Source organism: Durio zibethinus, chromosome 5 (genome assembly GCF_047325235.1).
Source record: "Durio zibethinus cultivar Kanyao isolate XHJ-2024 chromosome 5, ASM4732523v1, whole genome shotgun sequence".
Classification (NCBI taxonomy): Eukaryota; Viridiplantae; Streptophyta; class Magnoliopsida; order Malvales; family Malvaceae; genus Durio; species Durio zibethinus.
The window spans coordinates 6648375-6668854 of NC_143166.1; the positions used below are offsets into that span (position 1 = coordinate 6648375).

General features: G+C 29.4%; 1 protein-coding gene and 1 pseudogene across 1 annotated transcript; one reads left to right on the forward strand and one right to left on the reverse strand.

Moving 5' to 3' along the window:
• Positions 1–3212: 3212 nt before the first annotated feature.
• LOC149518728 (U4/U6 small nuclear ribonucleoprotein Prp31 homolog pseudogene) lies at positions 3213–3518 on the reverse strand (annotated as a pseudogene).
• A 9708-nt stretch (positions 3519–13226) lies between these two features.
• LOC111281842 (spermidine synthase) lies at positions 13227–17564 on the forward strand. The gene is made up of 9 exons (XM_022869569.2): positions 13227–13533; positions 14729–14805; positions 14918–15040; positions 15786–15890; positions 16156–16228; positions 16304–16375; positions 16476–16671; positions 16923–17052; positions 17215–17564. Exons 1-9 carry the CDS (start codon positions 13326–13328, stop codon positions 17275–17277), a joined length of 1047 nt encoding a protein of 348 aa, XP_022725304.2. The 5' UTR covers positions 13227–13325; the 3' UTR covers positions 17278–17564.
• The last annotated feature ends 2916 nt before the right edge of the window (positions 17565–20480 follow it).

Below are 20480 nucleotides of genomic sequence, written 5' to 3' on the forward strand. Positions count from 1 at the left end.
TAATCTTTCATTTTTCTTATAGTGTTATTAAAAACTTTTCCATTTTCATGGATCAACCTTATGCAGCAGGCTCATGAAGGAAAATCAAACCGATAGCACATATGAAACTTTAGGTGTTTTGGTTTTTTTTTTTTTTTAGTCTTATGTCTTTTTTTACTTATTGCAATAGTTTATGTATTCAGTTTTGCATGAAAGGTGATAGTTGTATTAACTACAACTCATTAATGTTACAAAACATATGCACGAACAAAGAAGCGATAAACATGAAAAATTGGATTGATGCTTAAAGCACATGCCAGAAGAAGAAGAAAGAAACCATTGCGAACATCTAAACGACAAGATTTTGAGTTTGTAGGAAACATGCCTTTCAAACCTTTCTTTGGGCTTTAACTTTCCTCTTTGAAGTTTTTTTTCTTTCTTTTTTAGCCTTTCCTTTTTGCTTTTTATTTATTTTGTTCCTACCCCCCAAAACTTTTTTCTTTTTGATAATTTCACACTTTTTGAGGTACAACTTTTCAAATACACCAAAAATTATGAAATATTATAAAATAAAGATCTGAAAAATTTCATGAAAATTCAAGCTTGAAAAGGTCAAATTATGAAAATATCCCCTAAAAGGCATTTTGATAATTTTGTACTTTCGCAGTGCAATAAAAATTTTTAGTGTTTTAAATATCCTCAAATTTAATTTTAAACCATATTGATTCCTATTAGGTTGTGAATTTTGAGCATTAACCCTGGTTCTATTTATTTTGACCAAGTTTTGTACAATTTTAACAAGAGTTGACTTTAAGGTTTATTTGTTTTATTTATTCTTTATTTTTCATACATCTACATGAAAAAATATTATCCATATGAATGCCATGTGAAAGAATTTGATATTAACCATACATGTCTCATTTTTCTTTATTTATTAAGCCTAAATATCGATGCATTTTATGGGCTTTTAAAGAGTTGTAAATGGGCCTGGGTTAACCATACTAAAATATTTTCGACAAAATTCGGTGTTTATATCGAGTTCATTATAACTCAAGTAATCATGATGCTTTCACAATTTACAAAGCTTTTCTTAGACCAAGGCAAGGTCATCTAATGATGAGGTAGTCAGCAAGAGCTTTTTTTGTTTATGTCTTCTTGATCTTTGAAAATGTTTCAGTCTCAGAAAAGTAAGTACTTTGAGTTTCACTGCCAAGTTGATGTGCATGAGCTTGAGGATTTGTGAGCTCAATCCCTTAAAAAATAAAGATACCAATCGTTGATGAAACACACATAAACAAGAAATAATGCATGTTTGATTAATGCCTAAGACTTTGAGCAACCTTTTCGTATTAAATGTTACAATTCTAAATTTTAGAAGGATCAAAGTTACATTTAAGATGCAGCTAGTCAACCATGTATTAGGAGATAAAATACATACACCTTTCTTGAGCTAAAAGATAAATCCTCTAAAATTCGTTACCTACCTACACACATACTACTACATATAACATATGCCACATGCTTCAAAATACTAGAACCTTACCCTTGTTTCCTTGATTTTCCACATTTCGAGTACCCTTTCCCATTATTGAAGTCAACAATGTAAAATCACTAACTTAAAAAAAAGTCTCGTCCATATTTTCTTGTAATTTCAACTATGTTTCAAGCAACTTAAACAGCCTTAACCTAAATTTTTTACCCTATTCTAAGTCTTAAATGCTAAACCATTTCTTGCACCTAATAAAGCCATGTAGGCATACTTCTCAAATCTTTTCTATATCAAATGTGTAACCAAAAAAACAATAGAGTAATGACATACCTATTAGGTTATGGTCAAAGTAGAAGAAGCTAAATACTTGCATAGCTGTGAATGCCAAGCTTGAAGTCATTCCAAATGTAGCACCACTACTTCCATAATGCTTTTCCTTGAATCTGAAGGAACAAAAAATATATATATATAAACCTGAAGATCAACGTGTAAGGTTAAGTTTGCAAAATAAATACCAAAACTAATGAAAAAAACAATCTGATCAAGGAAAACAACATATGACTTCCAAACTTGTAGTTTTAAAACAAGAAGAGGAAAACTTACTTCTTAGCAACTTTGGTTGCAAGTTTGCTCTGACCAACTGATACACGCAATTTGCCACTCCCAGCCTGACTAAGCATTCCATTACCTTCACCTAGTCCATCACCTAATATCAAAAAGTAAATAAACATTAAGAAAATAGTGGGAAATAGGTTCTTGGTCCTCAAACAAACTATTAAAATATCCATATCGTAGAACATGCAACAAGAAATTAACTCCTCAAGGGACATGATTTAAAGCTAGATATTTCATGAACAGAAAAAAAAAGATAATAGTTAAGCATACATGTATTTACTTAATTAGAGCTTTCACACTTATTGAAGACCTATAACTCTTTTAAGAATCATAACAAAATATAATATTCACAAATTATATTACTTTAAAAAATGGAAAAGTCAAAAGTTTTACCTAAAGAGCTCTTCTCAGTTACACCAAATTACATTTTGTTTGCTAGCTTTCTCATGTCTGTTATAGTATACCTGAAAAAAAAAAAAAAAACACAAACGCACTTATCAAATAATCAAAATCCAAAATACACAAACAACTCGCTATAATAAGATTTTAAAAAAATTCCATGTTAAAGTAATAAAAATAACAGAACTACCTCTCCTTCATCTTTCTTAAGCGACAACCACCCTTCTTTTTCTTAGGTTTAGAATTAGGAACAGGAAATGGTTTAGGCTACTTTACAGAAGGTGGTTCTTGCCACTTTTCAATTTTTTTTATGGATCTCTTCTTTTAAAGTTCTTCTAGCATTCCCTGATGGTTCACCTCTAATAGAATCTACATGTGCTACAAACATTACTTTTGAAGCCAAAAGACAGTAAACACAACTCTTTAAAGTAAGGGCTATAGTTTGAAAAATCTCCATCTATTCAATGTAACCAACATAAAATTATGATGTTGTAATAGAAAACCTTGCAAGGGTCTTTTTCTTTGTACCAAGCAATTAAACGTTACAAGCAAGCATCTTAGCTAATGCTGAAAAACCACCAGCAATACCCATAAGTTTAACTGCAATAGCAGTTCCAACAATAGTAGAAAGATATGGTGCAATATATCCCATTCTGCTTTTTACAAAATCAAGAACTTTTTTCTTTATTGTATCCAAAACAAGAGCTCGATCACATGCATCAATAGTTTTTTAAAGAACATTTTCTGGAAATGGCTTGCCACTAGTAGTTGGTATTGTAATTGAAACAACCTTAATGATGGCTGAAGGCAAAAGTCCTTCTAGATCAACCAAGGTTAAATCCATCTCATTGCCAATCTTTTTCACTACACGAGCATAATCAATCAGATGATGCATAAGTGATTCAAGCTCAGGAAATTTCAGTCGATACTTATCATATAAAAAATTATGGATAATAACAATCTCATTCACAATATCAGCAGATAGAGCATTACAGTTTACAATTAGTTGATACTCAGGATCATCTTCTAGTACCATTCTTTGATTCGATATATAGAATTTTTTTCAAACACATCTTCCACTTTTTGCATTATTGTAAATAGAGCTAAGAATAGAAATAGTCAAGACAAACTTAAGCCTAAGAAGATTTAGCAAATTTTCTTACATACAAAATTAAATCTTTTCTCTATAATAACAGTTTATTACGTAATCAATTATGCTAAATTTAAGAATTCAACAATGAATAAGAAAACAAAAGCAATTCTTAAGACATGAATGAAACTAACATGCATTATGTCAATGTACCTTTGAGTTTTTTACAATTTTGAAACACTATCAAGATCATCGTAGTTAAAGGTTTCAATATCAGCTAGGTCACCATTAATATCTTTTTTCGTGTTTATGATCCTCCTAAGAGATAGATATGAATATCACTATTAATGGTAATCATCACATAAATGATAACTAAATAAAAAGAGAATGGTTTGAATCTCATGACAACATTAGGTTCATTATCCGACAATTTATCAAGGTCTGTAAAAAATAAAACAACTAAAGTTGCCTATAAGTTCACCAGTAAAAAAATGAGACAGTGAAATTGTAATTTTTTGATTGAAAACATATATAATATTCCAAAAAAAATTAAAGTAATAAGAGAAATTGAAAGGCAGAGAGGAAATCATAATGAGAAGAAAACTAACCATCTTGCATTTTGGTGATGAGTCTTCTAGGGTTTAACTCTGGCATGCAGAGAATAAACGAAAACAAATTAGAATTTAAAGTTTCCTAATTAGAAGAATAAGGAACCCTAATCGAAGAAAAAACAATGAAAACGAAATTTTAGAAAGATCGATTAAGAGTGAAAACAAAGTTTCAAAAGAAATTTTAAAGCTTCTGGTTCTATTTTTGTTTCTTTTTTTCTTTTAAAAATCTTTTCTCATTCCTATTTTTATTTATTTCTTGTCGCAGTGTGTAATGAATAGAGCTTTATATGGGCTCATTAGTCATTTTCCGTTTGGGCTATGGAGAATTGAGTAAAATGGGCTAAGACCTCCCAAGGATTTGATTCACTTTTTCCTCATAGCCCTGCTTGAGCAAGAAGAAAATGGCAGTTCTAGAAAGAATTTTGTATGTTGGGTTGAGATCTTTTACACTATGGTCCATCTTACATAAAATTTCATTATCAATTGTATAAATTCTACAAAATTGATGTTTTATTGTTACTATAGTAATTTTTTTTCAATTTCTTTCATTTTCGAAATTAATCTCTTAAAGAGACATGCAATTTTAAAAATAAAGTTGATATTCCCTCTCTTTTTTTTCTTCTTTCTCCTCCTAACCCCCTTCCCATTATCTTTCTTTTCCCACCCCCTGTTTCCCAATTCTATCTACTTCTTTATTTTCTTAAATTTTCTTTTTTTAAATTTTAAAAATTAAAAAAATAAAATTTGATGTGATATTTTTATATCACATGTCATAATTTTATTGATTATTTTTATCATATATAATAACAGAATTAATGTTAAAGATAATTTACTTAATGAAAATGAAATTAAAATATCTAATTATGAATTTTGAAAATGAAAATCTTATCAAGGGTTAATTTTAAATGACATTGGACCATAAAATCAATCCTAACTATGGTTTAAAAGAATCATAAGCAAATTCAAAGTTCAATAGATCATGAATGGATGGTTTGCAATATGATTTTAGAATCAAAGCATGCTCATCCGTATAGCATATATCATTGGTGTAGACACTAATTTTTATCTGGGTTAATAATTTCATGTTCTAGACTAATTCAGCTTTTGGGCTTATTTTTAAATTTTTATCATATCAATTTAATATTGTTATAAAAATATAATAATTAATAAAAATAAACAAAAAAATAAAAAAATAGAAAAAAAAAGAAGGCACGGCACTACTACTCCCTAACTACCCAAACCCACTCACCTACCCTTACCAACACCATGCCTTCAGTCACCCAATCCCTTGTCAGCGCCGTCCTCAGCCACCCATTCTCCTAAAAGGCCAACACCATAAAGGCACCAAACCTTTCCTAGGCACCAAGATTTTTTCCCTTAGTTAGACCCCAAAACCTCAGCCATTCCCTCTACGCTGGCCTTTTACATAGCCACCTCTATCCCAATGTCCCTATACCAAGTATTTTTAGCTTTCAAACCTACTTTTCCACAGCAAACAAACTACCAAAAAACAAACCCAAAAAAATTAGCCACAAAAAAAAGATAAAACAAAACAAAAATCACAAACACAGTCTTCCTTATAAGGAGGAACCCAGCGCCGAGCTGTCTACAAAAATAAAAAAAATCATCAATTTTGGGTTTTTTTTTTTTAAAAGGATTGAAACTTTAAACTTCGATCTACACTGATCGGGGTTGTTCTCGGTGAAAAGAATACTGAATTTGGAAAGATCACAAGGAGGAGAGCTTTTGGAAGCTTTCTGGTGCTTTTTGGTCATCGATGATCATTGGCAGCAACCTCAGGCGATGGCTAGGGTGGCAACACGACACAGAACTTTGGCATAACTCGAAGAGATTTTTAAGGCTAATTTTTTTTTTCGAAAGAAATGATGAAATGAACCAAAAAAAAAGTTAACTTTTATATAAAAATAAATAAGTAAAACAATGTCGTTTTGGGCAAAGAAGATGATTCGACATGCTCGTGACCCGACTCGAGATCAGCGTAACCTGGCCCATCAATCCGCTTCAGCCAGCCCTCAGTCGATCCATACAAATCGCTAGTGAACTGGTTTAAACCAGTCTAAATTGTTGAACAACTGAGCCATCCAGATTGGCCTGTTGATCGGCCCGTAACCGATTTGGTTCAAATAAAAAAAAATTTTGATTTGATTTTTATTTTTTCATATATATTATTTATATCATTTTTAGCTTTATTATTGTTATTTATTTATGTTTAAAAACTTTTAGAATTTATTAGAATAAATATTTGTTGTTTTATAATAATAATAATAATAATAATAATAATAATAATAATAATAAAAATGATTTCAAAATTTTTTATTCATTTTAATATATTTTTAATAACCAAACTGTTAAATAAAAAAAATAATAAAATATTTATAAATGATTATAAAATCAATTAGTAATAAAAAAAATTTTCCTACATAAATGTTAGGAAATATAAATTGTGTTTTAAATAATGTTAATTCTTCTTAGATGTTGAAAAATTATTATAAAAAATCACTAAATAAATTAACAATTTAATAATAAATTTTCATAAAAAAAATTTTTTAATTAATTTTTAAAAATTATAAAGACCAAACTTGCTTCAAAAATTTATCTAGATGTTGAAGATTTTTAGAGATGTTCGCATTTTCTCTAGACCCTAAATCCTTAAAACTCCAAAATCAAAACCTTAAACCCTTGAAACCCTAAAATTAAAACCCTAAACCTCAAACTCTAAAATTAAAACCCAAATCCTTGAAACCCTAAAATCAAAACCTTAAACCTCAAACCCTAAGTCAAACCCTAAACCCTTTAAACCCTAAAATCGAAACCCTAACCCTTTAAACCCTAAAACTAAAACCCTAACCCTCCAAACGTAAAATCAAATCCCTAAATCCTCCAACCTTAAAAGTGACACCTTAAACCCTTCAAACCCTAAAACTAAAACCTTAAACCCTTTAAACCCTAAAATCGAAACCCTAAACCCCTTTAAACCTTAGAATCAAAATCTCTAAACCATCCAAACCCTAAAAATTTGAAACTCTAAAATCCAAAATCTAAAACTCTAAATTTTAAAATTCAAAACTTAAAACCCTAAATTTGATACACAATCCCGAATCATCACCCATAAGTCACCAAACTTTAAAATCTTGACCTACATCTATGTTCAAAACTATTCTGAAACTCTAAAGATACATACAAAAATCTCAAGTGGAGTAGTTTATTCTCGAATACCGTCTAGATGATGGGGTATTTAGAAAACTTTATTTCATTAAAATTTTCATATGAGTCCTTATTTCATCTTAACAATGAGATTAAAACTAATAAAAAAGTATAATAATAAAATGGGATCTTAAATATAAATAATTGCACATAAGCTTTACCTAAATGTTAGGGACTCAATGTGGTCTCATTATATGTAAGAATCCAATTTTAAATTTGTATTTCTTCATCATATACAGCACCTATTGGCTTACATGTGTTTATTTGTTATTGTTTAGACTTATTTCGCATATTTGTACCTTCAATTTTTGTTTGCTACTTGATAGTACCATCGTTTACTTTCTCACACAAAACGTTAAATAAAAATGTAATTTAAAAAATATGAAATAAAATAAAAATAACATCTCAAGGGGAATAATTCTCGGTACTTTGCCTAAATGCTGAAAAGTCACCAACAATTACCTTCCCTAAGAAATGTTATTTTTATTTTTAATGAATATCATGATAAATATCAGTTAAAAGAGTTATCTTTAAAGTTCTGCCTAAATGTTAGAGAATTTTAAGATAATTCTTTAACTTAAAGATTTTTTTGATACTCTTAAATAAAAAATTTTGATAAAATTATTTTTTAAAAATAATAAAATTGAGTTATTATTAAATTTTAAAATAAAACTATTTCATCCAACACCATAAATAGTGCATGATTAATTGGTACCAATTTATAGGCATTACGGGGGTGTTAATCCTTCCTCATACGTAACCAACTCTCGTACCCAACTTGATTTTCGTAGACTAAAATTTATCTTTTTAATAAACTTTAAATCCACTTTTATAATTTTATTAAAAAGATAAATTTTTGAATAACCAATCACACTCTAAAAAATATTGGTGACGACTCTTCTCATTTTTTTAAATTTTAAAATTTTAAACATCTGACGATTTCAAAATCATTACGACAATTGATCATAATTAGTTAATCGAAAGATATAAGTCATCAATTGAAAATAGGCTTCTAATAGTTTTTTTTTTTTTGTAAGAAAAATTTAAGGATAAATAAGTTATTCAATTTCTCAGGTCAATATAAAATGTGTCATACCTGACAGTCTAAGACAGGTGACTGTAGGTCATGCATTTAAGATACATCTAACAAGCGACCACCAATAAAACTCGAACTCAAGACCTCTTCATCAAGGAAGACGAGCCTTAACCAATCACTTGTTGATTAATCGAGGTAATTAACTTATATCAGATCAATCTTTTTAAATATGAAAAAAAAATTTGAGAATCAACATTTGAAAGTAAACTTGAGGATTATGACAACTTGATTTTTCTCTCAAATTATGTCTCTTTTACTTTTTTAAAAAAATTTTAATCTACTCTTAAATTCTTTTTACTTTATTATTTATCTTATTGAATTGAATATTACATGTATAAATTATCTCAAATTCATAATTTTTAAATATCAATTCTAATAACATATCATTTAATCTAAAAGATAATTAACATATTTCTTTGATCTTACGTTACATTATATAATTTTTTAATTAAAAACAAAATGCTCGTCAAAATATACTATAATAATAATAATGATTAGTATAAAAATAATTAGTAGTACCATTTATATTCTCCCAATCTCACGTTAGCAAAAAAAAATCTCAATGGCAAAATTATAAATTCAACCGACCAAAATAAATTACTAAGGGCAAGGTACATAAAGGAAGACCGAAGAAGCACGTGGCAGGGGAAAACTAAAACCAATCAACCTATGCTGAGGGCCCATATTATTTGCCGACCAAAACAAAAAAGAAAGAAGAGAGAGACAGCAGTAAGTGGAGGAGGTGAAGGCCAGGCTTTGGTGGGGGACAGTTAGTTTGACTTTTATCACTCTCATGGAAACCTATAAGTTAGGAATATCAACAACAAGTATAGTAACTGCTTGCATTAATTGCATGGCAGACTGATCTTTCGAAAGCTCAAACTTTCACCGAGCTCTAATTTCTTCGAACCTCATCATTTGAAGTGTGACGCAAAATTTAAAAAAAGTACGCAACCCAAACAGTACGATGCTCATCAGCTTCCCTCCCTCTCCTTCTCTTTTTAGATTTTGACCAAATCGTTAATTCCTTTCACAAAGAGGGAAAGTATTATGTTCAATTCCGTTGGTCATGAAGGAATTTGTGCCTCTTCTTACGGTAAGAGCCAATTATCACACGTGTAAAGAAAAAATTTGTGCCCTTGAAAAATGAAATTACAGAAAAGGATAACGGATCATAACTTTTTACACTTTATCATTGTTACCATGCTCAAATAAGAAATTATCATTTTTTAACTATTAACAAGGAATTCGTAATTACCATTTTATCTTTACTTTTTTTATAATTTTTTATTTAAAAAAAAAAAAAAGAAAAAAAAGGAGACAGAAAATGTTAAAAGACACCGACGAGTTGCCTCCTCAAATAAACATCAACTTGATCAACCAAGGTTGTTTCCACTCTTGTCAAATTGAATCTAGCTAGATTGTTATCTGAATCTAATCTAGAGGGCATATCAATTTTTGATGTGATCGAATCTAGTGTTAATAAGCTATATCCAATTTAAACTCAATCAATCAAATAAAATTTTATTTGAAGTAGATCGAATTTGATTTTATCTAATTAATGTTGTTGTTATTGCCATTTATAATAATAGATGTGATGCTATCAACAATAAGTTTTTTGAATCTCTTTTCAATGATTTTTTTTTATTTCTCTCTTTAAATTAAAAAAAATTGTTATCCAAATTAAGGATAAAAAGAGAATTAAAATTTTCTTATATACCAATGATTATCAAGTTGTCATTCCTTTCTTAATGAATAATTGTTCCATGATTGAAGAAGATAAAATATTTTCAATCCATTCCCTTATTTTGTAATTCATCCTTAAAAAGTTATTGGTTTTTTTAATTAATTAAGGCATTTAAGCATCTCAAGGCTGCCTATGTCGTGCTCTTATTCTCATTAGTTGATTTCAGTTATGCTTCACTTACCTTGAGCTTCAATTCTCAAGATGTTGCTTTATATATTTAAAGGAAATATTGTTGTTGCTTGTATGGCAGAAAAACAGGTTGGTGCGTGCATGGGATTTCGCTTTTGTTTTGTTTCTTGAAGTTTGCGATCTTTGACTAAATTGGATTAATCTTTCAACTTGCAATTCATATAAGACAATCATGTTTTTTTTTTTTTTTGTTTTATTTATATAATTGTCAACTTGTTTTTCTCTACCATTAAGAAAAAGTTTCTCTTTCTTTTTTTTTTTTTAATTTAATTGTAAATTCATCCTTCGCCCATCCAAAAGTTTTTTTATCATCCCATCCCAAAATTAGGTTATAATTATTATGAATCAATATTATAATATATAATGATATAAATAAATAAAATATTTTATGAATATTTTATGTTTTTATTTATTTATATTTATTTATTAAGCATAATAAATGATTATAAATAATATTTCATATTTCGTTAATTAAAAAATAAATTAAAAATATAATAAAATTTATTTATATTCAATTCATTTATATCTCTAACAATATAAAAAATTTAGTAATTTTTGGTTCTCGTTAAACACAATAATTATTAACTTGTTTCTCTTGACCATTAAAAAAACGTTTCTCTTTCTTTTTTTTTTCATTTAATTGTAAATTCATCTTTTGCCCACAGAAAATAAGGTTTTTTTTTTTTTTTTTTATCATTCTGCTAAGATTTTTTAGGTTTGGTGAGAATGGATTTTACTGAAAGTTTAATTGAACTCATTGAATCTACAAAAGAGAAAAAAAAAATTAGAAGATATCAAAATTAGCTTTTCGAGACACACACTCTAATATTAAAATTAATATATATATATATATATATGGGAGTGATCAATTTATAAAAACCAAATTTATATATTTTTTAACTATTGATTTTAACATGTTCAATGGATGAAATTAAATTTTTTTTCACTTGTCTCTCTTATTTTTTGAATTTAGTAAGATTAATTATTAAAAAATGTATAAAAACTTTTAATTTTACATTAATATAAGTTAATTTATATATATATATATATAAATATTCAAAATTACATGCTATAATTGAGGAAATATGTGATAGAGAAGAATTTATAAATCCATAAAATGTTTTTTTTTCCCTTGAAAATTAAAAATGTAATCATTTCATTGCATTAGGTAATACTCGATATTGTATACATCATCTCATCTCGTTATAATTAGATTACTGGACAGGTCAGTAAAGGCAATGTTCCTCAAAAGTAATAATTTTTATTTTTTTTAACATATAAAGTTCCCACCCATATGTTACCATATATGGTAGACAAAATATCAATTACCACCATTATGAAAATCAAATTTTTTTATAAAAAAAAAGACGTTCTGAAATTTTGAAATTTCATATTCAAAATTTATCAAATGTAGAAAATCCAATTTTATGTGGTTTGTTGATTAATTTATCTATTTAATCTATTTTAATTAATTGATTCTTTATATGAAATATAGTATTTGATAAATTTTTTTTATTATTTTATACAAGTAGTTCTCTAAAAAATATTTTTACTTTGAAAAATAAAAAATTCGAATTGATTTCTTAATTTGGATGTTACATACATTTAATGAGTCAAATCAATTAAACACAACGATTTATGAAAAAATATTAAATGTTGGTACTATGAATTTGAACAAACATAAATTACAAAAATTAAAGAAGATAAAATGGTACTTTGTGTGAATGAATATCAGAAAAAAAAAATCAAATGATAATCTTATATTTCGTACATTTAAAGATCACAGCTTTATGTAAAAAAAAAATTATAAAATATTAAAGAAGATGATAAGGTTGAAGTTGAAGTCGACAATCCCAAGATCCACGAGGTTCAATCCACATGCAAAATAAAGTAATGCTAAATTTTGTATGGGAACATATAATAAAATTATCTAAAATTTGAAATTACAATTTATAGTCAAAAGAGCTCAATTGTTTATATAATTATTTTTGTAAAAATATTACTTAATAAATTTAAATTTTAAATTTTGATATTTAAATTTTTTTTATTCTCAATTTAAAATTTACAACCGCTTTCATAAAAAAAACCCAAAATAATAAAGAATATTGGCATCAGTGTAAAATAATCAGCAAACTAAGGCTTTAGTGCACCGATTCCCTCACCCCCATATGCCTAGATATTCTGCTTCCCCTTTACATAAAGAAAAATAAATAAATTAAAGAATAAAAAAATCATTAGTTCAGAACCAACCAAAACCCAAAATAAAAAGAAATGATTTCATCCCAATCCCAAGTTTCCAACCCTAAATATCACTTTTATTTGAAATTTTCAATCATATAATTAAAAAATAATTACTCTAATTTTTAATATCATTTGTGAGTTATTTTTACACACTGTTGATAAAGTTTTAAAATTAAAAAAGAGTATCGTCAAATTCTCACTTTTTTTGGTTAATTTTTTTATATATTTTAAAAATACGTAAAAATCTTTTAATTTGATTAATAAAATTAAAAATAATTTGGAAAAAAAAAAAAAAGAGAAGATGCCGACAGGCCGACATTGCCTACCCAAAAGACGCGTCGTTTGCAAGCAGATTCTTTGTACTTGTTTATTGTATGACGATATTATAAATCAAAAATTGATTTTATTTTTCCCATATATTCTCATACTATTATTCCTTTTTTTATTCTTCTCTGCCCAAAGCGGCCCAACCCACCCAGCAAGCATTCTGCTTTCTTACGAGTACCATAAAGCAGGACCAAGATTGCGTGGCCTCGTTCTTCTTCAGTGGCATACCTAAGATTTTCTCCGTTTCTCTCTCTCTCTCTCTCTCTCTCTTGCTTTTTAGGTCTTTTTGCCTTCTATAACAAAAAAACAGGGTCTCTATGTCAGAAGAGAGCGGTGCCTCTGTGAGTTGTGCGGATTTGCCTGTTAAGAGGCCTAGAGAAGGTGAAGAGAACGGGGTTTCTGCTGCTGCTGCTGCCATGGAAACGGAAGATGATAACAACAACACTTCCAATAACGTTAAGGAAGGTGATGGGATATCCTCCGTTATTCCTGGATGGTTCTCTGAGATTAGCCCAATGTGGCCTGGTACGTTTTTTAACTCTCCAAATACCCCCTTTCTTTTTTCTCCCTCTCTTCTCTTTACGTTATTTGGAGAATGGGATGTAAAAAGGTTTCATTCCTCTGTAACCAAAACATGGCTCTTCTTTTTTACTCTGTATTGTTTCATTTTTTTTTTTTTTGTATATTTTCCTTTTCTGATCTGTGGGAATGTTTATATGTATGTAAATTTTTATGGTTAGTGGTATATCTCTGATGATGGGCGACTGAATTTCTGTGCTTGGTGTTTGGCTTCAACTGTTTTAAATGGAAATTTTCTATGGTTGTGTTTATTTGTTCGTATAAAATATTCGTTCCTTCTAAGGGTAATAGTGATTTTGAATTAATGGCTTCGTTTGTTTTTCAGCTGTTTGAATGTCATCAGGTTCGTTTATGATACTTTCAAATCTGTTTTCCCCTTTTTACTATTGCTTCTGACGTTCGTTCTGATTTTTTTCATTTGTTTTCCTTTTAAAAGTCCTCAATCAGTTCCATATTGAGGATGGGATTTTTTTATCAATGTTAAATGTGTGCCACTCGTTTTCACATCTCATGTAACTTGGTTGTCATTGCTACGTGTGTAGTGGGTCTGTATTGTCAATCGTCTATCCTATGAAAACAACTCCATAAAACAAACTTCATTTTTCTATGATAACAGTCATTACTAGTTAACCACCCAGGACAAATATCCTATTATCTTTTAAAAGACCCTTTAAGCTTGGTGGAAACCAACTGGAGTTGCTTATGTTCAATTACTTCTGCGACAATTGTTTTTCTACAATTCCCTTAATGTGGTTTCTTATGTATGTATTTAGCTGACAACTTCATTGAATGTTAGGAGTTTAGGCTTCTTTGCATACACTTGCTTGTTTATGTCATCGTTGTCTCTTTTCGTACTACTTGAAATTTCACTTAGTTGTGGGATTGAATAGGTCTAATAGAGGCAAGACTGCCATTTAACTGAGTTATGGGTCTTCTTAGTGAGCATGCGGATCTCTATGATTTTTTTTTCATGGAGTTTGATCCTGTTCCATATTAGTCTTTGTTAGTTTCCTTAAATTAAGATAGATGTAAGGGAGGAAGTTGCATAATAGTTTTACTGAAAACGTACTTCCTTTTTATTTATTATTTGAAAAGACACATCATTATGTTCCATGAACCACTTTTGTACTGAAATATGCAGGAGAGGCACATTCCTTAAAAGTTGAAAAGATCTTATTTCAAGGGAAGTCTGATTACCAGAATGTCATGGTCTTTCAGGTATGTGGTGCTCCAAGGGGAATATAACTTTTTTCTTGTTTCTTTTTTCCTTCTTTAGTTTCTTTCAGACTCATCATGTTTTGAAGCTGAATTGTTTGTGTACCTTTGGCAGTCATCAACGTATGGGAAGGTTCTTGTTTTGGATGGCGTGATTCAGCTCACAGAGAGAGATGAATGTGCATATCAAGAAATGATTACTCACCTTCCTCTTTGCTCCATTCCAAGTCCAAAGAAGGTAATTATCTACTAGATTACTGTAATATTGCATACAACTAACAACTTTGTAGATATCAAAGTCAGTCATTGATCTGGCTCGATGTAATGAGTAGTTTTATAGCTGATTTGCATGTCATAATAAAACGTTTGAAGTGAATTCCTTGCCATGCTTTAGATTCATGAAGACTTCAATATTAAAGTTATTCTCAGTTTTGATATTTAGCTGTAGAGGATGTGTGGAAGGTGCTGGCGAATGATTGAAAAAAATGTTCTGTTTTTCGCTATTGTAGGGAAGGGACCGAATGATGATTACTGAGATCATTGGAAATGATTCCATTGGTTGTTTTGACTTAAGGACTATTGTTAATTTTATTACTTTGTGGTGAATTTCATCTTTTCCTCTTTGCTATAAAGCCTACACTAACTGACATGTTTAAATGTTTTCTCTTCGTCTTTACCTTCTTCCTGAGAGTCTCCCCTGCCTGAAGAACCTATTATATAAAAGAAAACCAATAAAATTTAACAAATATGAACTGCTGATATTTTACGAGCTAGGGAATTGTTTCTTTTTTATAGTTTTTGGGTGGAAGTTGGATTTTTTTTTATTTATCTGCATAATCTTTTTTTTTTTTTCATTTAATGTGTGGCTTCTGTTGGGTGCTTTTAAGAGTACCCTACCTAAGATGAAATTATTTGACAGGCACTCTTATCATACCTGTTTACTTCTTCAATTCCCATTGATGTGTTTTTTTCTTTTTCACCAGGTTTTGGTTATTGGTGGTGGAGATGGTGGAGTTCTACGGGAAGTTGCTCGTCATTCTTCTGTTGAACAGATTGACATCTGTGAAATTGATAAGATGGTAGTTGATGTGAGTAGTAACATTTAATGTCTTTCTTGCCTTTCACACAGTCTATATAAATTCAAAATGAATTGTAATTGATTGATCAAAAGAGGGTAAAGTTACTTTTAAATTCTGTCTCCCTTAGCACATAGGATTTTTCTGCAAAATGCAAGTTTACTATTTTAGTACTTTTTAGTTGGGCTTCAATAATTTAGGCCAATTGCTAGAAACTTCCAACCATCCTTTAAGGGAGCCTTGTTCTTATTACAATATGCATTTTTGTGTGTGCTAGGTTTCTAAACAATTTTTCCCTGACGTAGCTGTTGGTTATGAGGATCCCCGTGTGACCCTTCATATTGGTGATGGTATGGTCAACTATTTTTCGGTGCTTTTATACTCTATTGCATGATATCAATCATTAATGACCTTTTCCATTTCAGGAGTTGCATTTTTGAAGGCCGTTCCAGAAGGTACTTATGATGCAATTATAGTGGATTCTTCCGACCCAATAGGTAATGCTATTTTTTGAAACTCTGTATTATTTATTTATTTATTTTTTGTTTTGAATGGTTTAACATCTTTAGATATTTGAGCCATTGTTTGCCATTTCAGGTCCTGCACAAGAGCTCTTTGAGAAGCCCTTTTTCGAGTCAGTGGCAAAGGCTCTTCGTCCAGGTGGAGTGGTCTGTACTCAGGCAGAAAGTATCTGGCTACATATGCACATAATTGAGGATATTGTAGCAAACTGCCGCCAAATCTTCAAAGGCTCTGTTAACTATGCATGGACTACAGTTCCTACATACCCAAGGCATGTACTAATGGCATTTCTTTCATCATGCCCAACTGCTTTCATTTTTTATCATTCTATACGCCCCTGTATTTTTTTTTATGTGTTCATTGATGTTGTTAATACCCTCAAATTCAATGGACTGTCCTTTTGAATGGCGGTATATCTTATGCACCTGCATTATCGGTGCATTGCTTTGTGTTTGCATAACTTGTTTAGTGTTGTACGTGTTGCCAAAGCTGCTTATCATGTAACTTTTTATTTCGTTACAGTGGTGTGATTGGTTTCATGCTTTGCTCAACTGAGGGGCCTCCTGTTGACTTCAAGCATCCTGTGAATCCTATAGACACAGATGATAGCTGCTGCAAATCAAAACGACCCCTAAGGTTTTACAACTCTGAGGTGCGGCTCTGCTCTATTCTAAATTCTTTATTGTTTAGTGAGAAAATTTGTGATTCGCCTTTTAACCCCTTTTTCCCAAAGTCTTTATCTTATGTTAAGGCTTCATAATTTGTGATTCACTTATTTGAAACCCTCCCTCTTTTTGGTTGTTCCTGATCTCAGATTCATTCAGCTGCTTTCTGTTTACCATCCTTTGCAAAGAAGGTGATTGATTCAAAACCTTAGGGATGGAAATTTTGAAGATCTTTTTACAAAATTCTAGTTATTGTGGTGCATTAATTTTCACCCTTGCTTGATGATCCAATGTAGTCGTGAACCTTGGATTTAGAAGTTCAATCAATGCTCTTTTTATGTCACTTAGGAAGAGAATTTTTAGTATGATTGTTGAAGGATGCTAGTCTACTTGAATTGTACGAATCAACGAAGTCCAGGGATTATGGGTCATTTTAAGTTGATATAAATGGCTCTTTCTGGGAATAATGCATCAGATTTACATCTTTGTGTTCCTGGTATCTTTCTGTTATCTACTGCTCGAATTCTTGGATGGTTGGCTGAAGAATGATGATGACTTTTGAACTAGGCAGGCTGAGTGTAGTACAGAAGAACGTTCTTATTCGTATATACAGCTTTGATTGGTTTCCCTGTGGTCCATTTTTTTGCGATGATAGAAATAGATCAGACAAACCACCCACTTCATCACATGCCCCATGCAAATCAAGCTAGCCAGTTCTCCAGCCTTTCTCATTGCATCCGCTGTAGTAACATGTTAACCTTAAACCGACACCCCACGTGAAGACAAGCATCAACAAGAACCCTTGTCTCTCGCTGCCTCTACATAAATTAGCCGAGAGTCCTAGAGCATCAGCCCCATGTACTTCCTCTAATGTTGAAATCACAATACTCATGTTCCAGATAGCTGTCCATTCTAAAGTATTTCACCTGAAGAGCCATGGCAGCTACTCGAAAAAATGCTGCAGTGAACACGTTATAGAAAAAGTTCCTCACAATAATATAATCGATCGTCGCTAACCATGTTGATCCGAGTAAAAAACAAGTTGAAACAAATTTAACATATGCAGATGTGACAATGATGCCTTTAAACCTCGCTTTGTTGAGAAGTGTTTGTACCATCTAGGGAGTTGTTGGTTTTTCCTTCGTATGTGTTTTTGATGCCTGCCAAATCAACTGTAACAACCGCAGCGCAGAGGTCCAATAGGTGAAGGGGCATCAGATGGAGAAGACTCAGTTGAATCCGTTTATAAAAGAAATAATTTGCCGTTGTTCTAGAATTGCTTGGTATCAGCCAATGATCGAAATACGTTGGGGTTGTCTTAGTAAGTTGGTAGTTTTTTAAGGGATCTTGAGAGCTTTTTGAGTATTTTAAACAACTATATCTTCTGATTCAGCACATTGCTGTGCTTCTCCATCTCGATCCCTTTCATGTTCAATGATTTTATTAAAGGGTTTTATCATTTATATGGAGGTTTTCGGTCACATATTAGGAAATGATATTTCAAGGTCAAACTAAATGGGCATTGTTTACACTTGATCAACTCATCATCATGTCTCACTTACAATTTGGGTACTTGATAATGTCAGAAACTATGACCTTCGTTCTTGTCGGTGCTAGTAAACGATGAACCCCTTTTCCTTTTTGTTTTCCTCTTAAATTTTTCCTTTTCCTTCAATATAAGGTGCTTTATAACTTGAATCTAAGCATAACAAATTGTATATTCAGGTCATTTTATTTTTATAATTTGAATTTAAACATAATAATTTATATATTTATATCATTTTATTTTGAATTAAATATATATAAAATATAAATATTATAATATTATAATAAAAATATATTTTTTATTTTTATCAAACTCATAAATTTTTATTAAAATTTTAAATCATACTCGTTAAAATAAATTTTGTAGAGGAGGAAGGGTTGTAGTTGTCCACGTCACATCTTTTCATGTCCTTTCCCTTTTTTTTTAATTTTTGATTTGGTTTTTTTGGGATTTTTGCTTTTTTTTTTGGGGGGGGGGGTGTTAGATTCTTTAGTTTAATTGATTTTATGCATGAAAAATAATTAAGACGATTCTAGCAAGATAATACTTATTCATTTTTTAATTTATCTCGCTCTAATAAGCATATTTATTTTATTTGATATCGTGATTTTTTTTATTTAAAAATTGGGTCGGCTTACGACTTGTTTGGGGTGTCTACATATTTAATTTTGCAGGGAATGAGGGAAGGAGAGAATGTATACGCGACATTCTTCTTCCGTTCTTTACTTTTTATCTTTTTCTTTTTGTTTTTATTTTTTATTAAATAATTTTTTAAAAAAAAAGTAATTAAAGTAAAAATGATAAAACAATTTATATTGGTTTTGACTCATAACGATCCAACAATCTAAAAAAAATATAGATTGGGTCAAGGTTGTTTTTTTTTCTTTTTTTTTTTTGAAAATGGAATGGAATTGGAGACATATTTAAATTGTTTCACCTCATATTGAGTATTCACTTGATACCTCCTTCCTTTTGTTTTTTCTTTGTTTTCTAAAACCTTTACTTTTTTTGGTTCTAAATATTTTTTTTATTAGATAAATTCTATAATAAAAAAATTAATAAAAATATAAATAATAAAATAATTCGTATCTGATAAATTTTAATTTGCTCGATCCAATTGGTATGTTTTGTTTTAATTATAAATAATTTGAGTTAAGTTTTTTATACTGAACTCAAGTAAGAGTAAAGTTTTAGATATTACAGCTCGACTTTAATATATATACAAATATCTTTTATTATTTATTTAATTTTATATTTATATATGTATTTTATTAAAAAATATTGTTTAATATCTTAATTTAATAAATTCACGTAACATCTCATTTGATTTTTTTTGTCATTGTTTTGTTTTTTAAAATTTTATTTATTAGATAAATTTTGTAAAGAAACAATTACTGAATCTAAAAATGACAAAATTACTTATATATAATAGATTTCAATTGACAATAATCTAATTTATAATGTTTTTTAAAAATTTGGTTAAATTTTGGTTTATTCAGTAATTTAGGTCAAGTTGAAATTGGATTTATTGTGCTTTACTCACCCTCTACGAGATATACAAAAGAACATATTTAATTTATATTTATATATATATACATATATGTATTATATTAATAAAGATATTATTTAACACCTTAATTTAATAAAAAATTAAATTTATATATAATTAAATTATAATTTATTATTAAAAAATAAATACACATATATTTATCAGTATGTTGTTATTCATTAAAACTTAACATAAAAATTTAATTCTCGAAGACTAGATCTAATTTAATAGTATTTAAAATTATTAGATCCTACGTTCTGTACTTGAACATTTGCCTAATTCAAGTACGGAATATTGACATTGCAACAATATTGCTTAAC

Coding starts and splice junctions, on each gene's coding strand:
- LOC111281842 (XM_022869569.2), top strand. CDS start 13,326: ATGTCAGAAGAGAGCGGTGCCTCTGTGAGTTGTGCGGATTTGCCTGTT. Junction 14,806..14,917: donor AGAATGTCATGGTCTTTCAG/GTATGTGGTGCT, acceptor TACCTTTGGCAG/TCATCAACGTATGGGAAGGT. Junction 17,053..17,214: donor TAAGGTTTTACAACTCTGAG/GTGCGGCTCTGC, acceptor TCCTGATCTCAG/ATTCATTCAGCTGCTTTCTG.